We start from the raw sequence: 23,406 nt of genomic DNA, 5'->3' as shown, positions 1-23,406 counted from the left end.
CTGTGCTTTGGGAAGGAAGGATTATAAAACTAGGCTGTTATTTTTAAAAAGGAGGTTGAAATCAAGTAAAACAACTGCATGGAAGGCATTAACGGTAGAGCCTGGGGTTTTTATTTCTGGAGCCTGAACCTGACTCCAGACTGTGTGTGCCCTCACCATGCCCCTCGCCGACTCGCTAAAGAGTCAATAAAAAGCCTGCTATGAAGTTGAGACAAGCAGTCCTAACAGCAAAATAATATTAAGGCAGTTTCAACAGTATACAAGACACGGGGAAGGGTTACAAACGGACCCCAGCAGCGAGGTACTCAAGTGCTGTAACAGCACCATAAAATCTGGTGGAAGAGTTCAGGGGGGTTGGTCAGCATTGACAGCATTCTACCTTTTGGTAGATTTATGGTCTTTGAATACCTAATATAACTTTAATAAATAAGGTAAAAACTGCTTAGGTATGGTCCTTTCTTATAATAAATGAAGTAAGGTGCTTAATTTCTCAGTAAGTATAGCAAATGCATAATCTGAAGTTAGTTCACCAGAGCCTGGAAGCGAATATTTTTGAGTCAGTATCATTTAAGAGTTACATAAACTCATCTTAGAACAAAACTGATTATCTATACCCTTCCTAAAACTGGTTTAAATGTCATTTCTTTAAAGTTATAGGTTTTTAATGTACCACTTACATTATCTGTAGCTTTTGGTTAGGTTTGCTTCACAAAATCTTTCTTATGTTAAATAAGTAAGGTAACTGCACTACAGTATATGATTTCTAAAAGCAGGGATCTTTGTTTTTGTTTACCAAGGTTTCCCAAGCATCTAGAATAACACTTGGTTCATGGCTGGTGCTCTATCTTTGAGAATTAATAGATGAATAAACCTGAACTAAAAGAAGCCTGTCATGTAAGTACCCTAATTTGGGAAGAACATCCCAGCTCAGCAGGTAGGTACAAGAGTTTTCAAAATGCTTTCTAGATTTTTCCTGTCCTTTCCCTGGGATGGTCAGATGTGATAAAAGACTGCTGTGTTCACTAAGACTTGCCTTCATATCCCATGTTCTTTATCAGGCAACAAATAGATTTTACTCAATGCCATCTCAGAAAACTCTCTTTCTGTAAAAATGAGACGTTTGTCCCAAGTGGTACACAGAAGCTCTATGCTTATAAAACACCTTTCAAACTTCACACACCTCATAGGATTTATCCGGTGCCTTCTTATAGTGGTTAATTGTGTAAGAACGCAGACTTGTACTAGCTAGCCAGGGTATAACTTCTTTACTCCCTGGAGAAATATAGCTCTTAGTGTTCATTACAAAGAGACTTCTGTTTCCTGGATGCTAATACCACAGGTGTGTATATGAAACTGATGATATTGGTTATGATGCTAGGATTCAGGCCTATACTGCTATTCTGATATCAGTTAAAGCGATCCTGCCAGAGTATGTCTAATTTGGTGACTATTTTTCTCCAGCACACAGTGCATTTTACTTTGAGCAGGGCATGGCTTTCAAGCTTCTGACATCTTTGGAAGGCAGTGGCACCTTTCTGTGTGGGTACGATAACTTCTTGTAGTAATTCATTTATTCGCAGGGGCGATGACTGCTTTGGAGACAAGACAGAGTCCCATTTCCTGTGTACTTTTGAAGTCAAAAACTGCTAAGTTGGGGTATGAGCAGCACCCAGATTCATTTTAAAAGAAGCACTGAATTTTTTGTGTGTTTGCAGGCAGCTGGAGTCACCAAGAGCCAAAGTAGTTTTTTGTTTGCTGTTGATGGCACCTATTAGATCTCTCCAATATTTCTCCTCTGATCTTCTACTGACCTCTCTTAACCTGCCATGGCAATTCTGCTCACAAGTAGATACATGAGGGCAGCATATAGGAAAATAGTGTTAATAATCTTATTTTTATTTATTTATTTGTTTATTTTTTGAGTTGGAGTCTCACTCTGTCGCCCAGACTGGAGTGCAATGGCCGCTCCCGGCTACCGCAGCCTCGACCTGCCGGGCTCCGGCGATCCTTCCGCCTCAGACTTCCGAGTACTGGAACTACAGGCGTGCGCTACCATGCCCGGCTGATTTTTGATTTATTGTAGAGATGTGTTCTCGTCAAGTTGTCCAGGCGGGTCTTGAACAATCCACTCACCTCGGCCTCCCAAAGTGCTGGGATTACAGGCTGAGCCACCGAGCCCGGCCAATAATCTGATTTTAAAATAAGGACTGATGTATGTGAGAAAAACAGAACTAACTTCACAATGCCAGTCACTTTTACAATCTTTATACTAAATGATAACTGGCCGAGCTCGGTAGCTCAGTCAGTAATCCCACGCTTTGGGAGGCTGACGTGAGTGAATTGCCTGAGCCTGCGGGTTCGAGACCTGCCTAGGCAACTTGGCAAGACCTCATCTCTACAATAAATCAAAAAATTTTAGCAGGGCGTGGTAACGCGCGCCTGTAGTTCCAGCTACTTGGAAGGCTGAGGCGGAAGGATTGCCGGAGCCCGGCAGGTCGAGGCTGCGTGGCTGGGAGCGGCCACTGCACTCCAGTCTGGGCGACTGAGTGAGACTCCAACTCAAAAAAAATAAAAATAAAAATAAATGATAACTAAATATATCCAGACTAACACTGGATATTTCTTAAAAGTCAAGTCTCTTGGCTGGTGCAGTCAGATGACACCATGCCAAGTCATTCTCACACAGGGCAAAAACAGAACAAACAGTTAACACCCAGCACTTAGAAGCAACATTTTTTTCAATGTTGTCTTCTTGTTTCTTGATTATTTCCATTTTTAAAAGTCAACCAAAACTCAATTGGGTTGATACCATCTTAACGTAAAAACAGAGGAGGCCTTGGTTTGTGTGCAATGCCAGGAAAGCACTGTGTGCGTGTTGTGTTTAATGCAATACATATACTTTAGCCTTAATTTTAAAACAGACTTTGGGAAAACTTTATTCCTATCAAGGAAAAATATGGCATCTGCAGAAGAGCATAGCTGTGGCAGAGACTGCTCAGAGACTCGATGCAGCCACGTGAACAGCAGTCTGTGAAATTATTCAGAAGAACCTTCAGCCCATCTCCCCTACCCACTGTTTTGTGTCCATGCTAACGAAGGATGAGGTAAAATCCAGCACACTCCAAGAAACAGCATCCATGCCAAAAAGTATTGGACAGAGCACAGGAGAGGCAAGAGAACCATTTGCAAATGTAATTGTCAGAGAAACACATTTATCAGTGAAACATCCACAGTTTTCAATACAGTTACACAGGACGAGAGTTTCGAAGTAACTTGATTCTCATTTTCTCTGGCTAATGATTCAGGTTATCAGTTACTACTTTTCCTATTCCTTCTCCAATTTAATGGCTAATAGACTAAATACTGGCTAACAACAATAAGGACAAACTAGCCCATTTAAGAAACATGAATTAAACTTCTGAGTTTAAACTCAGAATTAAACTTCTGAGTTTAATTCATCTGTGATTAATTTCAACTTAATAAGAAATAGGAGGACTTGCCTTGAGCATGTTGTTGTGAATAGCCTGACTCCCTTGAGAGAACTGCAAAAATTTTATGGACGAGTGACCAAGACGTGGTCTTTAGCTTTGGAATTGAAGTTTAGACAGAAAACATTATTTGTGAATTTGGAAAATGGATAGATATCTTTCTATTGCTACCAGCCAGTATCATTAAGCTGTAACACACAGGAAAGCTAAAAGTCTCTCAAAAGATAGTTTTAAATTGGCAGATGTGGAAGACGTAATAAAATACACAACTTTTTTACCCTACTGGATGCAAGATGGCTACCTTTGATAAGGGGTTGATATAACTGTATATAAACGGCTTTGAACGATATCACAGGTAAACCAGTGGAAAACTTCCAGCCACAAGTCACATTTAAAGCAGGGAGAACATAAGAGAATTCTCCAGAATAGAAATTTAACAGTCCTACATCAAGCAGTTCCCTAAATAAGGGCTGATCTGATCTGTCCAACAGCCTAGAACAATTGGCACTGACTTTGTGCACGGCACTCGCATGATGTTGCTAAACTTCTCACCTTTCCCTGGGGACCTGCGTTCTAGTCCTGGAGCTTTGGGGCATCTGGATGTTTTTCATTTGCAAATCCCACACTGAGGAGAATGCCTTTCAGTTTTACCTTCAAGAAGATGCACGATGCCCTTCAGATTAACAGGTGTTTCCGAGTTAGAGAAAAATGCACTTGCTATCAACAGGTGGCAGCAAACTTGATGGCCTTTCTTGCATTCCCCTAGAAACATGGGATGTGAGGGATGTGAGCAGGGGCGTCACAAATGGTTAGGAAAACAGTCCCGGGGAAGACAAGAAACCTTCATGCTCTACACTGCATTCATCTGTGAAAAGATAAAATGCGGATACGTTTTCAGGCTGGTCTGGTGACATGCAGATTCGTACGTTAAGCATTACTTGTGCATTCTAGAATGGAGTAGTAGGAAGACACTTCCAAAAGCAAACAACTGCCATGGCATTAGGGGCCTTCCGCATGTCCCGTCCATTATCCTGGACTCATTGAGACCCTTTATGTCACCTAAGCTGATGGATTACTACTCTGCTGCCTGCTGGCTTAATTCTGTGAATCCACCCACATGGCATAAAGCTTTTTGCTGTGATGCAAGTCTGGGGACACAGCAACGTGGCAAATCTGCTCATGAAAACAAGAACGAGACAATGCTGAGCTCTAGCCAGAGGGAGGGAGGAGGGAGGGAAAGGGAGAAATCTCCCTCCAAGTTTCCTCAGAGGGTAAATAAATGTGTTTTAGGGACAGGCTAGAGAAGCAGAACTACTAAGAGCCCCTCCCTACCACCAGTGCCTTCTGCCCAGCTGCCTCGACCAGGACAACCGTGGCCATTAGATTGCTCCTCCAAAGAACTCAAGCTGTTTCTGACTTCCTGTCTGGCTTCCACCCTGGGCTCTGCCATTAGACTAGATGCTCTCAGTTGGGAATAATTCTGCCCCCAGCAATGTCTGAAGACATATCTGATGGTCATGAGTAGGTGTGGGGGTGTATGTGCCACCATATCCATTTGGGAAAGGTCAGGGATGCTTCTAAACACCTCACAAAGCACAGGACAGGCCCACAGCAAAGAACTCTCCTGCCCAGATAACAGTAGTGCCAAGACAGATGGCACTAGACAGGAAGTCCACTTGAGAAGGTTGTTTTAATCCCAAGCATTCAATAGCGTGTAGTAGTCAGCACTGAGAAAAGTTTTTTTGGATTGAAAAGCACAGTGAAGGTTTTACTCCCGTGCCTGGCTGATAGTGCACATGTGTACAGGTGGTGGCCTTTGAGGGTGAAGAGAGGGAGGGGAGGATAGATTAGATAGATAGATTTAGGTTGACAGATAAAGACACATAGATGACAGAAGATAGAGAGATGATGGTTGGATGGATAGATGATGGATGACAGATGGTAAGATGGATGATGGAGGGATGGATGGATAGATAGATAATTAGATAGACAATATCAATAATATAGATGGGGGGAGAGAGAGAGAGAGAGAGAGAGAGAGAGAGAGAGAGAGGAAGGAAGCAGAAAGCCTGGATGCAGATTCTGTCACTGTGTCCCCATGGCATGTGATTGATTTCACCTCTCTTAACTTCAGTCTCTGTCTCTCACAGTCCTCATCCATCAAAAGGAGGCTAACAGTACCTAGGCTTGTTGAAAGGATTAAGTTAGAGAGAATATGCAAACTATCCAGTATAGCAAACGGCAAATAGCAGACAATTAATATTCCTGTTATTATGAGCTTTGGCCAAAGGCTCTAAGCGAGCCGACTGGTCTATTACAGTCTCAGAGAAAAAGCTGACTGCAGGAAATGCACACTGAACAAATACCCAAGTCATGCTACAGAAAACGCCATGCACTGGCTCTCTGGACTGTCTCATCAGGAGCCTGTGGTCCTCTTGCTCCCAAGGCTGCACCTCCAATGTCACCTCACTCAGAGCTGCAGCCTCAGTCTTGGGGAGAACGAACCCACTTTGAGAGTGGTTCTTTATTTCAGAACGTCTGCCTTATTTCCATGAGTGGCTGCTGAATGGAGCCATGGCCAAGGGTGAGGACAGAGCAAGCTGTGGAGGTGCTGACCCAACTTAGAGGCTAATCCAACTCTTATTTTGTCTAACGAGGCCATGTCTACATCACTGCCTCTTTTAGCTCGTTAGGTTTTCTGTGGGTTCATATGGAGACGTGTGTGTGTGTGTGTGTGTGTGTGTGTGTGTGTGTGAAATACACTTATTTTATTCTACAAATGAAATGAATGAAATTATCTGCAATGGGATGGAATGGCTGTTGAGGCATTCCAAGACCACAGAACCATTTCCTGCCATTTACTATGAGCATTTAAAATGCTCTACTAGGGTCATTCTGAGAGCACACAGAGGGCAGGCCTAGCACCTGAACAGAGAGAGGGAACTAACCCATCTCCCTTCTCAAGGTCATGGGAGTCACAGTGATGACAGAGCTGGAACGCTGACTGCCAAGTCCTAAACACACATAGGCCTCTCACCCAAAGACCACACCGCCTTTGTCCTCATAACAATTAAAACACAGTCCTGTGTGAACAGCTTATTTAGGGTGCAGGATCTTTCTGTGGGAGGCATCTTAGGACACTGGACAAGAGCATGCACTCCAGAGCCTCACTAGGTGGATTCCAAGATTCCGACTAACTGCTCGGTCTTAGTCAAGTTACATAGGGCGGGGATAGGGGATGAGGAGCTGTTCCCACATCTATCTAAATGGGAATGACAATGGCCCAAAAGGTTGACATGAGCCCTGAACGAGTCACTACCTGTGAAGTGCACGGCACATAGTAAGTGCTTAATACATGTCACCTACTAAGGGTGGCGATGGTGATAATGATGCAACATGCTCAGGAACAACAAGACACATGGAAAGCAGATGACCCAGGTTTCCATTCCATTGATAAAACTCACTTCCGAATAGGATCTCCCCTTCTTCACTTCCATGCTGGCCTATAAAGCACGTTATAGTGGTGCTGGGAGCTGCAGCCTCAGCCTCACAGAATGCTCCCTTCCTCGCAGAAAAGGCTCATTTTACACTTGCCAAGAGGAATGGAGCTACTTTGAGGCCACACTAGCTAAGGACTTTTCTTTTCGAGACAGGGTCTCATTCTCTCATCTAGGCTGGAGTGCAGTGGCACCATCCTAGCTCACTGCAGCCTCAGACTCCTGGGCTTAAACGATCCTCCTGACTCACTCTCCTGAGTAGCTGGGATTCCAGGCATGCGCCACATCTGGCTAGTTTTTACATTTATTTTTAGAGATGGGGTCTCACTGTGTTGAACTCCTTGCCTCAACTACTTCTCTGACCTGGGTCTATCCAAGTGCTGGGATTACAGGCCTAAGCTACCTGGTGAGCCACCCTTTTTCTAAATGACCCTTCTCATCCTCAACACTCAGGAAGGTGTAGGAAGACACCGTCCCGAAAGACATTAGCCCGTGCTTCTTAGGGTGAAGAAAAGGGACAAAGAAAGAGTCACACACAAGAAGCCTCAATCGGGCAGGCACGACAGAGGCCACATGCCCGGTTCCCTGCGTGTCTGAGAGTCACACGCTCCCTTCCCTCATTCTCCCCACCAGTTTCTTCTCTCACTGCTGAGCACATACTCTGCCAGGCACCAGGTACATGGTGATGAAGGAAGGCCAGAAATGACTCAGAGAGGGTATCTTTTAAAGCATTAGACAAATTTTAAAAAATGAACTGGAATAGCATCATGTGGAAAACAGCTTAAAATTAAACTGCCTCAGCAAAACTCCAGCCAACCAAGAAAATCTTCAGGAGGAAGGATTTCAGGCTGAAAGGTAAACAATCCTATTTGATGTACTGAAAAACATTTTCCCGAAGGAAGATGCTCTCTTCAGTGGCCAATCATGCTCTTATCGTGAGATTCATTAACTGTTTCACTCCTTGAACCTTTTACCCTTGACATGCCTGTCAATGCCCCAGGAGCCAGTGGGACAAAGTAGCTCTCAAATATGAAGCAGGTGAGGTTGTTTCATTGCTGCTGGCTAAGTGTAATTCTCTCTAATTATTCTAACTACCGCGGCTTAGCCCTCCCTTCCTAAGAAGAATACTCCCTCACTAGACACAGTGATGAAATCACAGGCCAGAGGGAAACATGTTCTTACCAGAGAAAGCTTAGTTCCTTAACTATGAAATTTCTACATGGTCAACTTTGAAGGGCAAAGAGAGAACTTTTAAATATTTGAAATGTCACTTAGCTTTCGGAAGGCGCTGAATGCCAGGAATAAGAATCCTGCTGATGCAACATTCCTACTTGTCATACTCACTTAGAACGCCCCTGCGTTGGGCTCCACCTGGGGCTCCCTCCCCAGGGATATCCCACTCACCATGCTGTCGAATCCAACTATCCGAGACACTTCATCAAACTCCTCGGGAGACATGGGGAGCAGGTTGTCCGTGGTCTGGAGTCTAGAGGGGTGTCTGCAACAGGGAGAGAAGAAAGAGGAGTGTCAACATCTGTGAGATGACAGTGACGACACACACCTCCACGGCTTCCTGCCACCAGATCATCACTCTAGATGTTCACTTCGGGTGAGTGCATATACTTGCAAAATACACGGGAGGTTCCTGGCCCCAGCCCGGCCCCCTGGGAAACAATCAGACTCCAGAGAAGCGAGTGGGCAACAGCTGGACTGGAACCCAAGCCCTTCTGCCCGGGGAAACCTCTGTGTGGACATGTTGGTGAGTCACCCCAGGCGACAAGGCCTCTGGCTCGCCCTCAACAGAAGAGCGCCAAGGAAGGTCTGGGGAGTCCCTCGTCCCTACCTTGAGCTCTGTATGCAGATTAAAGCTGCTCCGCAGAGGGTTTTTACATGAAGGCTACATCCATCCACCCCAGCAGTGCTGTGGGCCAAATAACTGACAAAGACTTTTCCAAAATGTTTTCTACCTTTTGTAAAATGAAACAACAGAACAAAAGCAAGTGGAGACAGTGTATCTCAATCATGACTTTGGCCTTTTCTAGGCTGAAAAGAACTGCTTTCCCACTCTCATCAATTTTTGCTCATTTTATTTATACTTTTTCAAAGTATCCGTTTGGGGAGAACTTCTTTACCTTAAATACAACTCAATTTTGGCTTTGGCTTTTTGGGGGTTTTTTGGTTTTGTTTTGTTTTTTAAGGCAGGAACATGGGGACCACTAATTGGGATCTTTCCAACAAGTCCAACTGTGGTGGTGACAGCAATGATAACAGAAAGGAAAACACAAGCGTCTTCAACAGGCCCAGCCAGGAGCAAGGCTGGCACGAGGTTCTGAACATGTCACTTTCCTCCTCTGTGTTCACTTACACTTCAGACACAGAAATCAACTCAGTCTTGATATAGCCAGTTCCTTTAGGGCCATCGAGTTCCATTGGTTCTGGTGCTAGAAGCAAGCACACGAGCACACTTTCCATTAGCAGAAATTACACAAAAATAGAACGATCAATTTTGGGGAAGAATCAAAATCCTACTATTTTTCTTGACAGCTTAGCATCCTGTAACTTTAAGGGGCTATGACTTCCCTCTCTAGGTCACCTGAAATTCTTGCGGGAATGCAGACGCAGCTAGAAAAAAAAGGGGAGGAGATTTCAGCAGGACTCTACCTGGGAGACTTCTCTCTCCAAGGCCTTAAATCCCGCAAGAAGTTGGAGCCCAAAATACACAAAGTTCAATCTAGTTTGGCGGCATTAGCCTGGCTGATGCATACGCACAGCTGTCAAGGCAGGCTGGGGGCATCTTCATTCCAAAGTAATTATCCTAAGACTGAAATTTCTGATTCTGAAAACCAGTTTGCTTTGTGGGTGTGTTCCAAACCTAACAGGGTCTAGTCCAAACCTTCTCCAATGCAATTCAGTGACGACTGAGAAGGAGGACCTGCGTTCTGAGATGAGACCTCCTCTCAATAACAGCTAATAAAAATAGAACCTAGTAACGAATTGGGTTGCCCTGAATGAACCAATTCCCTTCTGCCAGGCCTCACTTTCTTCAATCTTAACACATGCACGATGCCATAAATCAGTGAGCCACGGTTCCTACCTTTCACCCTTTTCATATGAAAAAAGTGATCATATAACAAATACATAAGACCAGAAATGGACTTTTCCAACATCACTAAAATAAGAAATTATCCATTCATTTCCTACTAGCTATACCAAACCAAATATTGCATTACATTTCAACTATGCTGAGTTTATATAATCTTTTTTTTTTTTCTTCAAGTCGAGTCTTCCTTTGCCACCAGGCTGGAGTGCAGTGGAACAATCATGGTTCACCACAGCCTCCAACTCCTGTGCTCAGGCGACCCTCCTGCCTCAGCTTCCCGAGGAGCTGGGACTACAGGCACACACCACCACGTCTGGCAAATTTTTAAGTTTTTTGTAAAGGCAGGGTTTTGCTATGTTGCCTAGGCTGGTCTTGAATTCCTGGGTTCAAGCAATTCTCCCACCTCAGCCTCCCAAAGTGCTAGAATTATAGGCATGAGCCACTATGCCCAGCCCATACCATCTTTCAAAAGCCTGCTTTTACCAGCTCAAAAGAAAGTGGTAGGTTAATGACACAGCATAGATGGAGTTGTGCTGGCACCCTCCTCTTACAGGGAGACAAGGGCCAGTCTGTATTAAAAAACTCTGAAAAAAACCATTCCACCACTAGGAAGGATGCACTGTGCTGGTTTCACCAGGGCAATGACCAGTGACCGCCTGCTGTCCCCACTGACCTTCCTTTGGCCTGGAGTAGTATTTCCCAAAGGCATGGTCTTTGTCAATATTTGGATACAGATACTTCAGGGGATTTTCTGGAATATTCTCAGCAGCCATGACTTTGTAATTGCGAATGATGTCAGGGAACGTCACAGCAGAAAGTTCTTTCTTTGTGTAGGGTTCCACAGAATGGAATTCAAGTTCTGAAAAAGAGAAAAGCTGAGTAAACCCCACAGAATACCCCCAAACAACAGAGAACAGAGAAACAAAACCCTGCAGAGGTGATGGATGGGGGTGAATTTGGTAAGAACTCATCACAATCTAGGAGTTATAATGTAACCTATAACATGTCTTCTTTATTTCTAAATAAATTATAATCCTGTCTTTAAAAAAGGAAAAATAAAGGCAACTATGATTCTCAGTAAAGTTGCATTTGTCATTATTTGCTTAGAACTATGAATCTGGCCAAAACAGGTTTGTTAGAAACTTTTAAAAGCCAGCTTCTATAATGATACACTGTTTTCAGGCAGATAAACAACTAATTACTAACTGGGTCATCTTGTCCTGAGCCATAGATTAAGTTACTAAAGATAAGCTTCCTTTCTGTTTGCTTTTCTTTTCATGTTGAAATACATAACTCTTAAATTAAATAATAATGATATACAGAAAACAACTTTTGAAATCAAAAAAAGGCCCTAATTTTCCTCTGACCCTTGATGTAATAAATCACAGTTTAATTCTCCCTGTTCCCAGACCTAACTTGGGTCTCTAGTCCTACGTGATCCAGAGTCCTCTTGTGAGCACACACATTCCCAAGGCTGCAGCTTGGGACTGCAAGGCCACGCTAGGTCCCTAGACCTGCACCTGGTGTGGCCCTGCTCACCGCACCTGGCCGCTGAGGCCTCCCTCGTCTCTGCTGGGACTGCCAGCTCCATCCCTCAGCCGACTTGGAAAGGGCACTACCAGGGCCGAGGAAGGGCAGGCCCTCACCAAGCTGGAATTCCAGCCCTCCCGCATTTCCTTCAGGAGCACAACTCAATAGGGCCAGAAAAGAATTCCACCTTTTTGCCATCGACCTATAGAAAGCGTAAACATCACAGGAACAAAGCAGTTTTTTCTCCGGACCTTCAAACAGTGCCAACTCTAGTGAAAAGTAATCAGTCTGACTTTATCATTTGTTCATCTGCACTGCTCAGCCTCATCCCCAGAGCCCTGCCCTGTTGCGAGTTTTTGGAGTCTCTCAGCCATGGACTCATCTGGTCCATGACCCAGATGGATGCAGAGCTCTCCTGGTGAAGGCGAGGAAGGTGGCCCTCAACACAACTGCCCCACCTTGCTGCCCATGATGGCGCAGGAGGCTTCTCTCAAAGTCTGGGCTGTCAGCATTCCCTGCACCTGCAGGAAATGTGACTCCTCCAGGATCAGGCTGTGGAGGACACTGACTCACATCCCTGATCTACAGATAACACCCTGGACGAAAGAGAGACACTCCGCCATCATTTCCACCACAGGTTCCAGGCCGTGGGTGCAAGTGCTCAGGGCAGGTTATTAAATCCTAGCCGGGGCCTACACGGGGCAAGTAGAGGACCGGCCGCGTCACATCCCAAGCGAGTTGTGGGCAGGCGGCGATCACAGCCACGCAGCACGCCGGTCAGGCCTGGGGGCGAGTGCGCAGCCCGTGGCCCGGGCCCACTCACCGCCTCCGTTCTGCGAGTGCTCCACCCACGTGAACGTGATGGCCCCCTCCCGGCTGCTCTCGCTGAAGCGCAGCAGGAAGGTCCCCGGCTGCTGGTCCTTGAGCAGCGCGCGCTCCCGCTCCTTGCTGATGAAGCCCATGATGCACCTGCACCGGAAGAGAGAGACGGGCGAGTCGCCCAGCATTCTGACGTTCGGGTGAGCTTGCAGGGTGACTGGGCGTCACCAGAGAGCCTGCGATCCAAACAGGCGGGCGATTTCATTTAATGTTTCAAAATAGATGGGGTCTGTGTTGCCCAGGCTGGTCTTAAACTCCTGGCCTCAAACGATCTTCCCATCTTGGCCTCCCAAAGTGCAGGGATTACAGGCATGAGCCACCGTACCCAACGGTAGGCTATTTGAAAATCTATTTAACTGACACTTAGGAAGCATTTCACTTATACATGTCTATTCTAAAGTTGAAAACAAATACATGGACCTAGTGTCAGTAGGACGCTTGATTATTTTAAAGGCCATGACAGTGTCTGAATTTACACATCTTCTGTACTGGAGAGAAAGATTCAGACAATCTGTTTTCATTTTCTAGCACTTCTGATCCAATTAAAGCTTTTGTTGAAATCTCAGCAGATCCTGAGAATAAGTCAGATAGAACGAATTTAGTGAGCTCAGGGCCTTTTTTTTTTTTCTTCCAGGGACAATGTAACAGGTGCTAAAGAATTTTGTGTTGAATGAAGGAATGGCACTCAGAGAGTTTTTTCTTAATTCAGTTTTGCAAATACACATACTTATACTAAAAAAGTATAAGTTTAATCTCATGAGGTCCCACTCCCCTGACGCCCTGAAGAGAGGGCCTGTCAACACGCACTTCTGTGACAGTTACACACATCCTGTCCAATAATGAAGCCAGGCTCAGGCCTTGCAACAAGCAAGTGTGTGCTAAAAACATGTTTCAAAAACACTTCCACCAGTGACCCTTACCCATCATTCCAGAGGGAGAGCAGGTGCTTCTTAATGAGCTCTAGGATGCTTTCAATCCAAAGCCAGAAGGGAAAGTTTTTATCATTGATGTTTTCCTGAACGTGTACAAATACATACATTAGGAACAAACAGATCTAACATGGAGACTTAAAAATCCCCTCCCACCACCCGATCTTAACCTGTAAAGACTCCCCAGCTGCCAAAGACAGAGCTCTCCTGTCCAGAGCAGCAGCATCCCTGTCCCCGCCACCCCCATGTGGAACTGTCGTGGTTTCCTCCCTTCTGATCGCATTGGGATGGAGTGGTCCATTTCCCAGCTGGGCTGGCTCCAAACAGCAGCGAACCAGCCAGAAGATGGGCTCCAGGGTGAGTCATGGAGACTTTAAGGCCCTTGCACTAGCAAGACCCGGGAGGGCCAACTGACTGACTGGTGACCCCAGCAGGGTCACAATGCTCCCTCCAACAGGTCCCCGTGCTGGAGCAGGCTCTGTGGGACTTGCCCAGTGGCCAGGCCGTGCTGCCCGGCCCAAAGTGCACATTTCACACAAATCAGGCCACAAGGCTGCCAGGAAGGACCGGTGCAAGTCAGCAGAATGCTCACTCAGATGGGAAAGAATGTTATCACCCAGGCAGGTGCTTCCTGGCATACTCTGCCTGGAGACCAACCTCCTGCCTGAGGAAAAGCAAACAACTTGCCCAAGAGTTAGCCTGGTCAGGGAGGAACAAGCCAAGACAAGCAAACGGGGAAGTAACTATAGCGAGAGAAAAGAGAGGAGGATGCAGAGAGGGTGAGACCCAGGCAGCACCCACCTTACAGAACCTCGTCCACGGGATGAGACCCTCGGGGCCGGCGTTAGGACCTGAACAAGGGAAAACAATGGTTTCTGGCAAATAGACTCAACACTGAAGCTTTGACATTTGTATTTGCTCTTAAGAAAAAGGGCTAACATTCACCAAAGGAAGGTCATAGGCACATAGCTGATACTTTCAGATACCCTCATGTTAAAGTAATGGAACAATTATTCTATGTGTGTAAAAGGACAGAATGAAAAGTCTAAATGTGAGAGTCAGGTTGGGCATGGTGACTCACACCTGTAATCCCATCACTTTGGGAGGCTGAGGCAGGGGAATTGCTTGAGTCCAGGAGTGCGAAACCAGTCTGAGCAACATAACAAGACCTCATCTCCGCAAAAAATTTGCCAGGCATGGTGGTGCACACCTGTAGTCTCAGCCATTAGGGAGGCTGAGGCAGGAGGATCATCTGAGCCCAGGAGGTCAAAGTTGTGGTGAGCCATGATTGTGCCACTGCACTCTAGCCTGGACAACAGAGCAAGACCCAGACTCAAAAAAAAAAAAAAAAAAAAAAATTGTGTCAGTTTGATTTTAATGAAGGAAGGAATGGATGGCAGTTGACCAGACCCATGACATGGGTGTTTTAGGGAAAGTGGAAATGGCACAAAGCCCCACCATCCCCCTACCCTCTCCTCCAAGGAGAGGACATCCCTCTCATACCCCTGTCCCGCAACTCTGCCTGTGTAACCTAAAATTCTCCGCATCCAACATTACTCTCCATTGCCTCCCTCTCCTGCTCAGGAAAGCCCCTCTCCCAAGGACCCTATAGAAAATGGTCCAAAGTTCAACCTAAGCCCAAGATCACCCCTAGAGAGCCACTCACCTGATGCCTGACTTTACAAGTTTATTTTAAACAGGAGCAATTCACTTCCCTCAGGCCCTTCCAGACAGGACGTGGACTCCGAGGCTGAGGCACCCCAAAAGCCCAGGGGGAGAAGTAACAGGAAGAGCCCAGGCATTACTAGGTACATAAATTACAGCCTTCTGGGCTGCAAGAGGTAATCACAAGTCCATCATCTCTCTTCAATAAGAACCACAAGAGAACCATTGTAGGCCGGGAAGGTCTCCTCCTTAACTCTTGTCCCAAGAGGATGTGGGATGTGGTGATCTTATACTTAAAAAAATTTTTTTAGTCGGATTCTCACTCTGTTGCCCAGGTTGGAGTGCAGTGGCACACTCACGGTCACCGCAGCCTTGACCTGCTGGGCTCAGGTGATCCTTCTGCCTCAGCCTTCCAAGTAGCTGGAATTACAAGCACGAGCCACCACACTAGGCTAATTTTTTAAACTTATTGTAGAGACGAGGTCTCGCCAAGTTGTCCAGGCTAGTCTCAAACACCTAGGCTCAGGCAATTCTCTTGCCTCCACCTCCCAAAGTGCTGGGATTGCAGGTGTGAGCCACAGTGCCGGTAATTTTGTATTTTTTATTCAGCAGCACAAGATCCCCACTGCAACAGCGGCACAGCCAAGTAGCAGCCCTGCTGAGAGCCACTGGGTTGGGGGGAGCCTCTGGGTGTTTGCAGATATGCAGTTCTGCTGCAGATAGCAAACTTGGATCAAAGATGTTCGTGGATTTTTTTTCTTCCTAGGACCCTTTCCTTGATGAAAATACTGAGATTCTTCCCCCTAGAAGTGCGGGGTGGTTTGAGGGCTGGCTCACTAGAAGGCCAATCCTCATCTGCACACAATTTACTCATGTAGCAAATCCATGGACTTTTAAAGAAATAGTTCACATACTGCCGCTTGTTGAAGGATCTGACCTGGAGACTAGTGGATCTTGGATTTGTTTCGTGTAGGAGAGAAATACATCCCCTGAGAGGGGATTATCTACCATGGTCTAGACTTTGCCCATCAGGCAAAACTGCAGATGAAAAGGTGCATCCTCTCGTGTGGACTATGTCTCCTACCACCAGGTCGCCTGAGGCATAAGCCTTGGGTTTATGCTGTGGGGGGGGCAGGCCTAGGACCTCATTCTTGGGATGTTTTCTCCCCAAGGTTCATAAGACGACACCATTCTTATCTTATATTTTCTCTTAAATTTCTTTCTCATTTTATATTTTACATAATTAAAAAAACTTTCTCAGAAATGGCAATAGGAGGCAACAAGAAAAGGATTCGTTTAAATCTTTTATCAGGTCGGGCACAGTGGTTATGCCTGTAATCAACACTTAGAGAGGCTGAGGCAAGCGGACCACTTGAGACCAGGAATTTAAGACCAACTTGGACAACATAGCAAGACCTCATCTCTACAGAAAATAAAAAGATTAGCTGGGCATGGTGGCACACACCTGTAGTCCCAGCTACTCAGGAGGCTGAGATAGAAGAATCAGTTGAGCCTAGGATGTCAAGGCTGTGGTGAATTATGACTGTATCACTGCACTCCAGCCTGGGTGACAGAGTGAGACTTCAACTCAAAAAAAAAAAAAAAAAATCTATATATATATATATGTATTAAAAAAATCAGGTTTGTATTTCTTTCCAAGGTAATATATGGTTCTCTTAGCTATAATAATCCGCGGCTTGCAAAGCCAACACTCTTCTACCTTCAACAAAATAGACTGCAAAGAGGAGGAAAAGAGGAAGTAGAGACAGTTTTACGAATTTCAATTATTTTTAAGAGGCAGGGTCAAGCTATGTTGGTCAGGCTGGTTTTGAACTCCTAGCCTCAAGTGATCCTCTTGCCTCAGCCTCCCAAATAGCTAGGACTATAGGCACAAACCACCATGCTCGACAAATTTCTTACTTTCTACTTTTTTAGGGACAGGTTCTCACTGTGTTGCCCAGCTTGGTCTTGAACTCCCACGCTCAAGTGATCCTCCCACCTATTCCTCCCAAAGCACTGGGATTACAGGCATGAGCCACCATGACTGGCCCTGAATTTTAATTTTTATATGCATAAAAAGTTAATATGCTCATACCAAGAAGCTTCTCTCCCAACATGTTCAGCTGGTCGACGTTGAGACCTCTTTTGGTGACAGAAGAAAACTGCCAACTCAGCACCTCTGAGAGTTGAGACCATCGTGCACATGGTGGATTCAGGAAGAAGGACAGATTCTAGAGAGAAAACACCCAACAGTCGAGGATTACTGAAAAGCCCCAGTCACAAGCAAGGCACAAAAACCTGGGTCCTTCCTAAAGTTCTGCTCTAGTTTATTTGATACGCTGATGTTTCCACAGCAGAGGAGGAGAAACACTCAATTCTCATCATCTATAGATTTCCATTGGTAAATTCAACTACTCACTAAAATTTACTTGTAACTCCAAAATCAACACTCTTGGCACCATTGCAGTCATTTGAATACATACATATGCACACAGTGGCAAAGAATTTGAGTCATTCAACACTTAGGTTCCCAACTGAGACCAAATGAAATGCCACTCTGGCCTCTTGATTTAGCTCTCATACTGAAAACAAGTATTCTTTTTGAAGACTTTTAAAAAATATGTATTTTTATTATAGAGACTGGGTCTTGCTATGTTGCCCAGGCTGGTCACAAATTCCTGGTCTCAAGTGATCCTCCTGTCTTGGCCTCCCAAAGTACTGGGATTACAGGTGTGAGCCACTGCACCCAGCCTTGAAGTCTTCTCAGTGCCATGTTTTTTGCATTTGTGTGACTGTTTTGGTGATTTCGTTGTTTAAAATGCACCCAAGTAAGGTACTGCCATGCTGTCGACTGTTCCTAAGCACCCAAAGTCTGGGATATGATGTCTTATGGAAAAAAAGACATGTGTGGGAGAAGTTTCACTCAGGCCTGAGCGACAGTGCTACTGGCTGTAAGTGCAATATTAATTAGATAAGGTGTCTTTCAACAGAAACGCACACAACAAGGTTATATATTGATGGGTAGACAAAAACGTTGTGACCAGAGGCTTGAAGGAATCTAACCACGTACTTCCTCTAGGAGCAGTGATTCTGTATGTGCTAATTAAGTGTTCCAGGTCCCTTTAAAGAACAGAAGTACTTCGAATAAGGAGAATCAATTGCAGCTCACCCATGGTTAGTATTCACGCTCTATGAGGGAAACATGCCTGTTTAGTAGATGTACCCATTTTTTAAAAAGAAGGACAATAAAGGGCCTCATCCATAATACAAGTTACATGAAGCCAGCAACTCCCTGAACTTGTTCACATGAGAGGAAAATAGAATTCCCATTTTAAACACACACCCACATGCTTCACTTTCCAGAACTACTCAAGGTCCTCAGCAACCCCACAAGAGTTCTGCCATGTCTTCCTCAACATCTGGTCACTAGGGCTACTATGCTTGGGGCTTCTGGCTAGCCCCTGGGACGCAAGCAAGGGCATTTTCCATACCCGGGGTTCCGCCACCAGCATGTTGTACCACAGGATGGAGGCCCAGCCACTGGGGAGCTGGCTCACGTTGGAGATCACCACGATAGGCAGAGAGGTCGTCTGAAAGATGACAAAGACCTCGAAGTCACCCGACTTGCAGAAATATCACCTTCAGACAACTGCTCAGCCTCAAATATAAGCAGGGGTTATTTGGAAATCTCCCTGTAGCTTATACATGAAAGTGAGAAATGTTAAGTTCTGTTCTTCTGTCCATGGTTTAATGTCTTTGACATATCTTTCAATTAAGAAATAAGCCCCTAAAAATAATAATAGCTATAATAACTTATTAAGGGATAAACAACATAAAAAATGTAGATCACAAAATTGAAAACATAAAATGTAAAATAAAAAAGTTCCAATGCTTAATATAAAAAAATTAACATCAGCTATCTCAGCTGCAATAATTAGCTTACAGAATTTGAAGACTCTGACAGTTAAAAAAAAGTGAAGGTTAATTTGATTCTCTAGCTTTCTGGATCATAAACTAAGGTAAGATAGTAAGCTTAAAAAAACAAAGACAAAAGCATCTTTTTAAAACAACTAGGTAAATACCTCTAAAAAAAACTGGGGAATAAAAATACATGTAGAAGCTAAAAATAAAAGTAAATAAGGTCTTTCACCTTAGGAACACAGAAGTCTCACCTCGAGGTCAATTACCAAACCAGGCTGGCATAACTGGGTTTCAAAACTCAGGGAGTGGAGCTCTTCAGTGACAATGAGAGGACCCTAAAAAGAGAAAAGTGGGGGGAAAAAAGACAATTTATTCACTAATATTCAATCTTCTATCTCAGATCTAATCATGGCAAGTTTCTCGTGTACCCCCAGAGATAAGAGGTCTGAAGTTATGCAAAGGTTATACATTCAAAGAAACAGCAACAGGAAAACAGCATCGATTTCTAGTGGCTTTGACAATGGAGAAACAGCAGCTTCCAAGGGCTTTATTCATGACCTAAGGCTTTCCAACCCTCAGGTCCTTCTGCCTATCCATGGCCCACCTGGTGCAGCTGCACACCTCCCATAGACAGAGTAGTGTAAAGTACAAGTGTCTCAGGTGTGATTAGCTACTGGAAGGGCTGGTTTACATAAACTTGTTGGGTAATAAAGTGCCTTGGTTTGAACAGAAATGTATGGTTGACAAGTGTCTTCAGACACACCATCTTATGTGAGTGTCACAACAACTTAGAATTAGGGAGGTGGGCCAGGCGCAGTGGCTCATGCCTGTAATCCCAGCACTTTGAAAGTCTAAGGCAGGACGATTGCTTGAGTCCAGGAGTTCAAGACCAGCCTGGGCAACACAGCAAGACCCTGTCTCTAAAAACCTTAAAAATTAGCCAGGCATGGTGGTGCACACCTGTACTCCCAGCTACTCAGGAGGCAGAGGTGGGAGGATCACTTGAGCCCAGGAGGCTGAGGCTGCAGTGAGCTGTGATTGCGTCACCACACTCCAGGTGGGTGACAGTGTGGGTGGGTGACAGCTGTCTCTAGAAAGAAAAGAATTAGGGAGATACAGCTGCTGGACCTGAGGAGTCACAAAGATTTTCCAGATGCAAAGCAGGGTGAGGAGGCATCTTTGCACAGCCCAGGCCATAGTTTGTCCCTGTTCCCGTGCCCCTGCTGGTACAGGACTGTGTGCGGTGTACGCACAGGACAAAATGTTCAGAACCAAAGAAATTCCATCCTCTACCCACAACTTCCTTGTGAACACATCACAAACATAACTCCCACACTGAAGAAGGAAACTAATAGAGGATGCTTCTGGCAGGTGTCAGGGCAGAAGTGGCCCCCAATACACAGTTCAGGCAGAACATAGCCTCTCAATCCAGTTCTGACAGTAACTCTCTGAGCTCCCTTAGCGAAGTCCTGTGAACTTCCTGGAACTTTGCCTCTTTCCCTGTCAGATGTACAGGGGACAAAGCCCAGCACAGCCAACCCCCGCACTGTCCATAAGCCTGTCTGCAAAATCATTTGCCATAGGTGCAAATGCAGTGCTTTTACTGTTATCACAGATAACCTGAGGGCCAAGTCCTTTGGTGCCCTACCCTGTGGGTCTGACCCCTCTGCGTGGTATTCCCAGCCACTAAGGTCACTGCCCTGCTCTACAGACATAGCTCCAGGGTAAGGGCCCACCCACCACGCAGACACACTCACCTCGTTAGTTCTGGTGCCGGCATTCTTCTGCTCTTTCAGTTGCTGTAAAACAACAAAAAAAAGCATCTTAGTGAAAAAGTCATGTTTACTGTCAATGTTGCGGTCTTTATTTACAAATGAGACCCATGGCCTCCCATGGGCTATAGCAGCTGGGCCCAGGGGACGACAGGCTGACATTATCTTTAGGACGCAGAACGAGATGAGAGGGCCCCTGCCTGGGTCTATGAGCAGAAGCTCCTCTCCTTGGTGGCCTACAGGATATGGACACCATGGGGTCTGCAGGGGTCCTGGGAACTGTACCCCACTCCCATCCTGTGGCCAACTTCCCCTGACAGACTCCTATGCACCTTCATAAGCTGTTTCAGCCCCAGGGGACAGCGCCCCCTCCCTCATCCTTCCCTCAGGGAGTCTTGCAGGCTTGGCCCGGCAACTCCAGGCTCACTTGTCCTGGGGTACTTCAATCCCTGAAGTTCCAAGGTGGCCACCTGGGGCCTGAGGGCAGCCCTGACATCCTCAACTCCCGCTGGGCGGAAGCTCCTGAACAGGGTACATCAGTTTGTTGGCTCATGAAATGGTCACAAGAAAAATGTGTGCCTCTAACCTCCTGCAGGATCTGGGCCAGGGAGAGCTCTGGGCTTGACACCCATGGAACCTCGGGGCCTCTGGCCGCCCCATGTTCACAGAGGAAGAAAGAAGGTGCTGCCCACTTAGAACACCCTGCCCAGTGGCAGAGACTCCATATCCCTGGAGACAAGGCGGTAGGGCCAGGCTGCTGTGGGGTAGGGATGGGGGGAAGACCACCGGGAAGGAGCATGCAGAGGGGCCAAGGAGGAAATCCGGGGGCCACGGCCACACTGGGGGACGGGAGAAGGCATGGGCAGGGCATGCAAGCTCTGAGAAACCATGTGCGCCTCCTGTGAGGGCCACCAGGACCATTCAGGCAGTCCTGGAAGCTGGCCTAGTGCACACAGGTTCAGGAAATATTTTTTCTGAGACTGAAGCAGCCCAAAAGGTGCTTCTGGGAGAGAGGCTGGCAGAAAATGGAATGGTTCTGGGATGTGGAGGAGGAACCAAGATGCCCAGGTGCCGGTAACAAGAAGCCATCAGCCACAAAACAAAGAAAGTCTGGAGGCACCACCACATCACCAAATACCACAAAAGGCCACTCTACTGTCAAGATTCCTGACAAACCAGAAAGGGCATAGAGAGTGGAAAGCTGGTGTCCCTACCAGGTGGCGAAATTCAGCCGCCAGACTTCCGTTGGTAGATTCCTCCATGTTCATCACCTTTGTGTGCGTGCCCAGAATGTTAAACTTTCGAAACCTAAAAACACAGGGCGGAAATGTTCAACAGGCTTTGGTCTATGCAACACATGAACAAAAAGGCGAGCAGAACGTAGTGCAAAGGATGTCACCTACCCTTTCACTGTATTTCTCTCATTCACATCTCTGCAAAAGAAGAAATAGATACACATAATCATCTCTGTGAACTTAAAGTTTGAAGCTAGCCTTAAAATATAGAAGTACATGTGTAAGTAAAAGATAAATAAATAAATAAATAAATCTAGGCCAGGCACAGTGGCTCAAAAATAAAGTAAAATGAAATAAGTTGACTCCTGTGGGTTTGCTGCTCTTCCACTCTCTCCCTTCCTCAAGCCACCCAAATGAGCTCTGCCAAGTTTTACTCAGTGACCTCGGCCAGCAAGCAGCCTGGGCCTCCACACCGCTCCTGTACAACTTGCCAACAGCACCAGGTAATTAGTCGATGGGTAAAAAGCACCAGTACCCCTTAATACACATAAGCTACCATCATTGCTGTTTACTAAGCAACTACTTACTTTGTGCAAGGCCCCGTGCCAGGCCCTAGGGATGCCACCTGCCCAGCTGCCACACAGCCCATGGGAGGCCAGTGTGACCACCTAGCCCTGATTTTTTATTCTCCATTCTCTTTAATGCTCTTGTGAAAGTGCCAGAAGTGTCAGTCCTCTGGGGAGGGAGAACAGCAAGTTTAGGCTTTCAGTCTGAGGTTGAAGTCTTGGAAGACCTCACACCTTACACAAAGCCAGGGACTGCTCTGTCACATTCTGGCCAAACAACGCATCTGCGCCTGGAGCAGGAGTGGATGAGAAACTGTGAGCTCGCTCGACTAGGTGAGTCAGCTCCCCGCTATCTCGAAGGCCAGAGTCCTTGTGAATGGTAATCAACATTAACTATGTGAAAGATCTATTTCTCCCATTTGGGGGGAAAAAAAGAATTAAAAATAAAAGGAAGGCCCGACACAGTGACTCATGTCTGTCATCCCAGCACTTTGGGAGAAAGGAAGATTGCTTGAGTACAGGAGTTCAAGACCAGCCTGGGCAAGATGGCGAGACCTCATCTCTACAATAAAACAAAAAACTTAGTGTGCTTGTAGTCCCAGCTACTTGAGAGGCTGAGGCAGGAGGATTGTCTGAGCCTAAGAGGTCAAGGCTGCAGGGAGCCGTGATTGTGCCACTGTGCTCCTGCCTGGGTGACAGAGTGAGACCCTGACTCAAAAGAAATCAAAATCAAAATCAAAAAATAAAAGGTACAGTGTGGTGCAAAGCTGACTTGTCACAGCCAAGAAGACAAGTCAGAGCTAAGGGGGCAGAAATGACAATGG

At 45.9% G+C, this 23,406-nt stretch overlaps 1 protein-coding gene across 3 annotated transcripts in view; it reads right to left on the bottom strand.

Annotated features, from left to right (window-relative positions):
• Window positions 1-2,910: 2,910 nt before the first annotated feature.
• Window positions 2,911-23,406, bottom strand: part of STAT1 (signal transducer and activator of transcription 1) — a 41,472-nt gene continuing 20,976 nt past the window's right edge. The window contains exons 12-25 of one of the 3 annotated variants that reach the window (XM_021710523.1): window positions 22,185-22,214; window positions 21,996-22,089; window positions 20,767-20,808; window positions 19,261-19,344; window positions 18,580-18,678; window positions 17,184-17,319; window positions 14,225-14,274; window positions 13,415-13,509; window positions 12,439-12,584; window positions 10,759-10,944; window positions 9,351-9,426; window positions 8,829-8,906; window positions 8,390-8,483; window positions 2,911-4,353 (exon numbers count right to left, since the gene is read on the bottom strand). In XM_021710523.1, coding sequence (XP_021566198.1) covers window positions 4,339-4,353; window positions 8,390-8,483; window positions 8,829-8,906; window positions 9,351-9,426; window positions 10,759-10,944; window positions 12,439-12,584; window positions 13,415-13,509; window positions 14,225-14,274; window positions 17,184-17,319; window positions 18,580-18,678; window positions 19,261-19,344; window positions 20,767-20,808; window positions 21,996-22,089; window positions 22,185-22,214 — 1,225 coding nt within the window. In that variant the 3' untranslated portion in view covers window positions 2,911-4,338. Of the gene's footprint in view, window positions 4,354-8,389; window positions 8,484-8,813; window positions 9,427-10,758; window positions 10,945-12,438; window positions 12,585-13,414; window positions 13,510-14,224; window positions 14,275-17,183; window positions 17,320-18,579; window positions 18,679-19,260; window positions 19,345-20,766; window positions 20,809-21,995; window positions 22,090-22,184; window positions 22,215-23,406 lie in introns of those variants that run through there. The other 2 variants (XM_021710524.1, XM_021710525.1) reach the window with 2 other exon arrangements.

This window comes from Carlito syrichta, unplaced genomic scaffold, assembly GCF_000164805.1.
Source record: "Carlito syrichta isolate Samal-C Ts95f unplaced genomic scaffold, Tarsius_syrichta-2.0.1 Scaffold289386, whole genome shotgun sequence".
In the NCBI taxonomy this organism is placed as follows: domain Eukaryota; kingdom Metazoa; phylum Chordata; class Mammalia; order Primates; family Tarsiidae; genus Carlito; species Carlito syrichta.
This window is presented reverse-complemented; position numbering and strand designations above follow the sequence as displayed.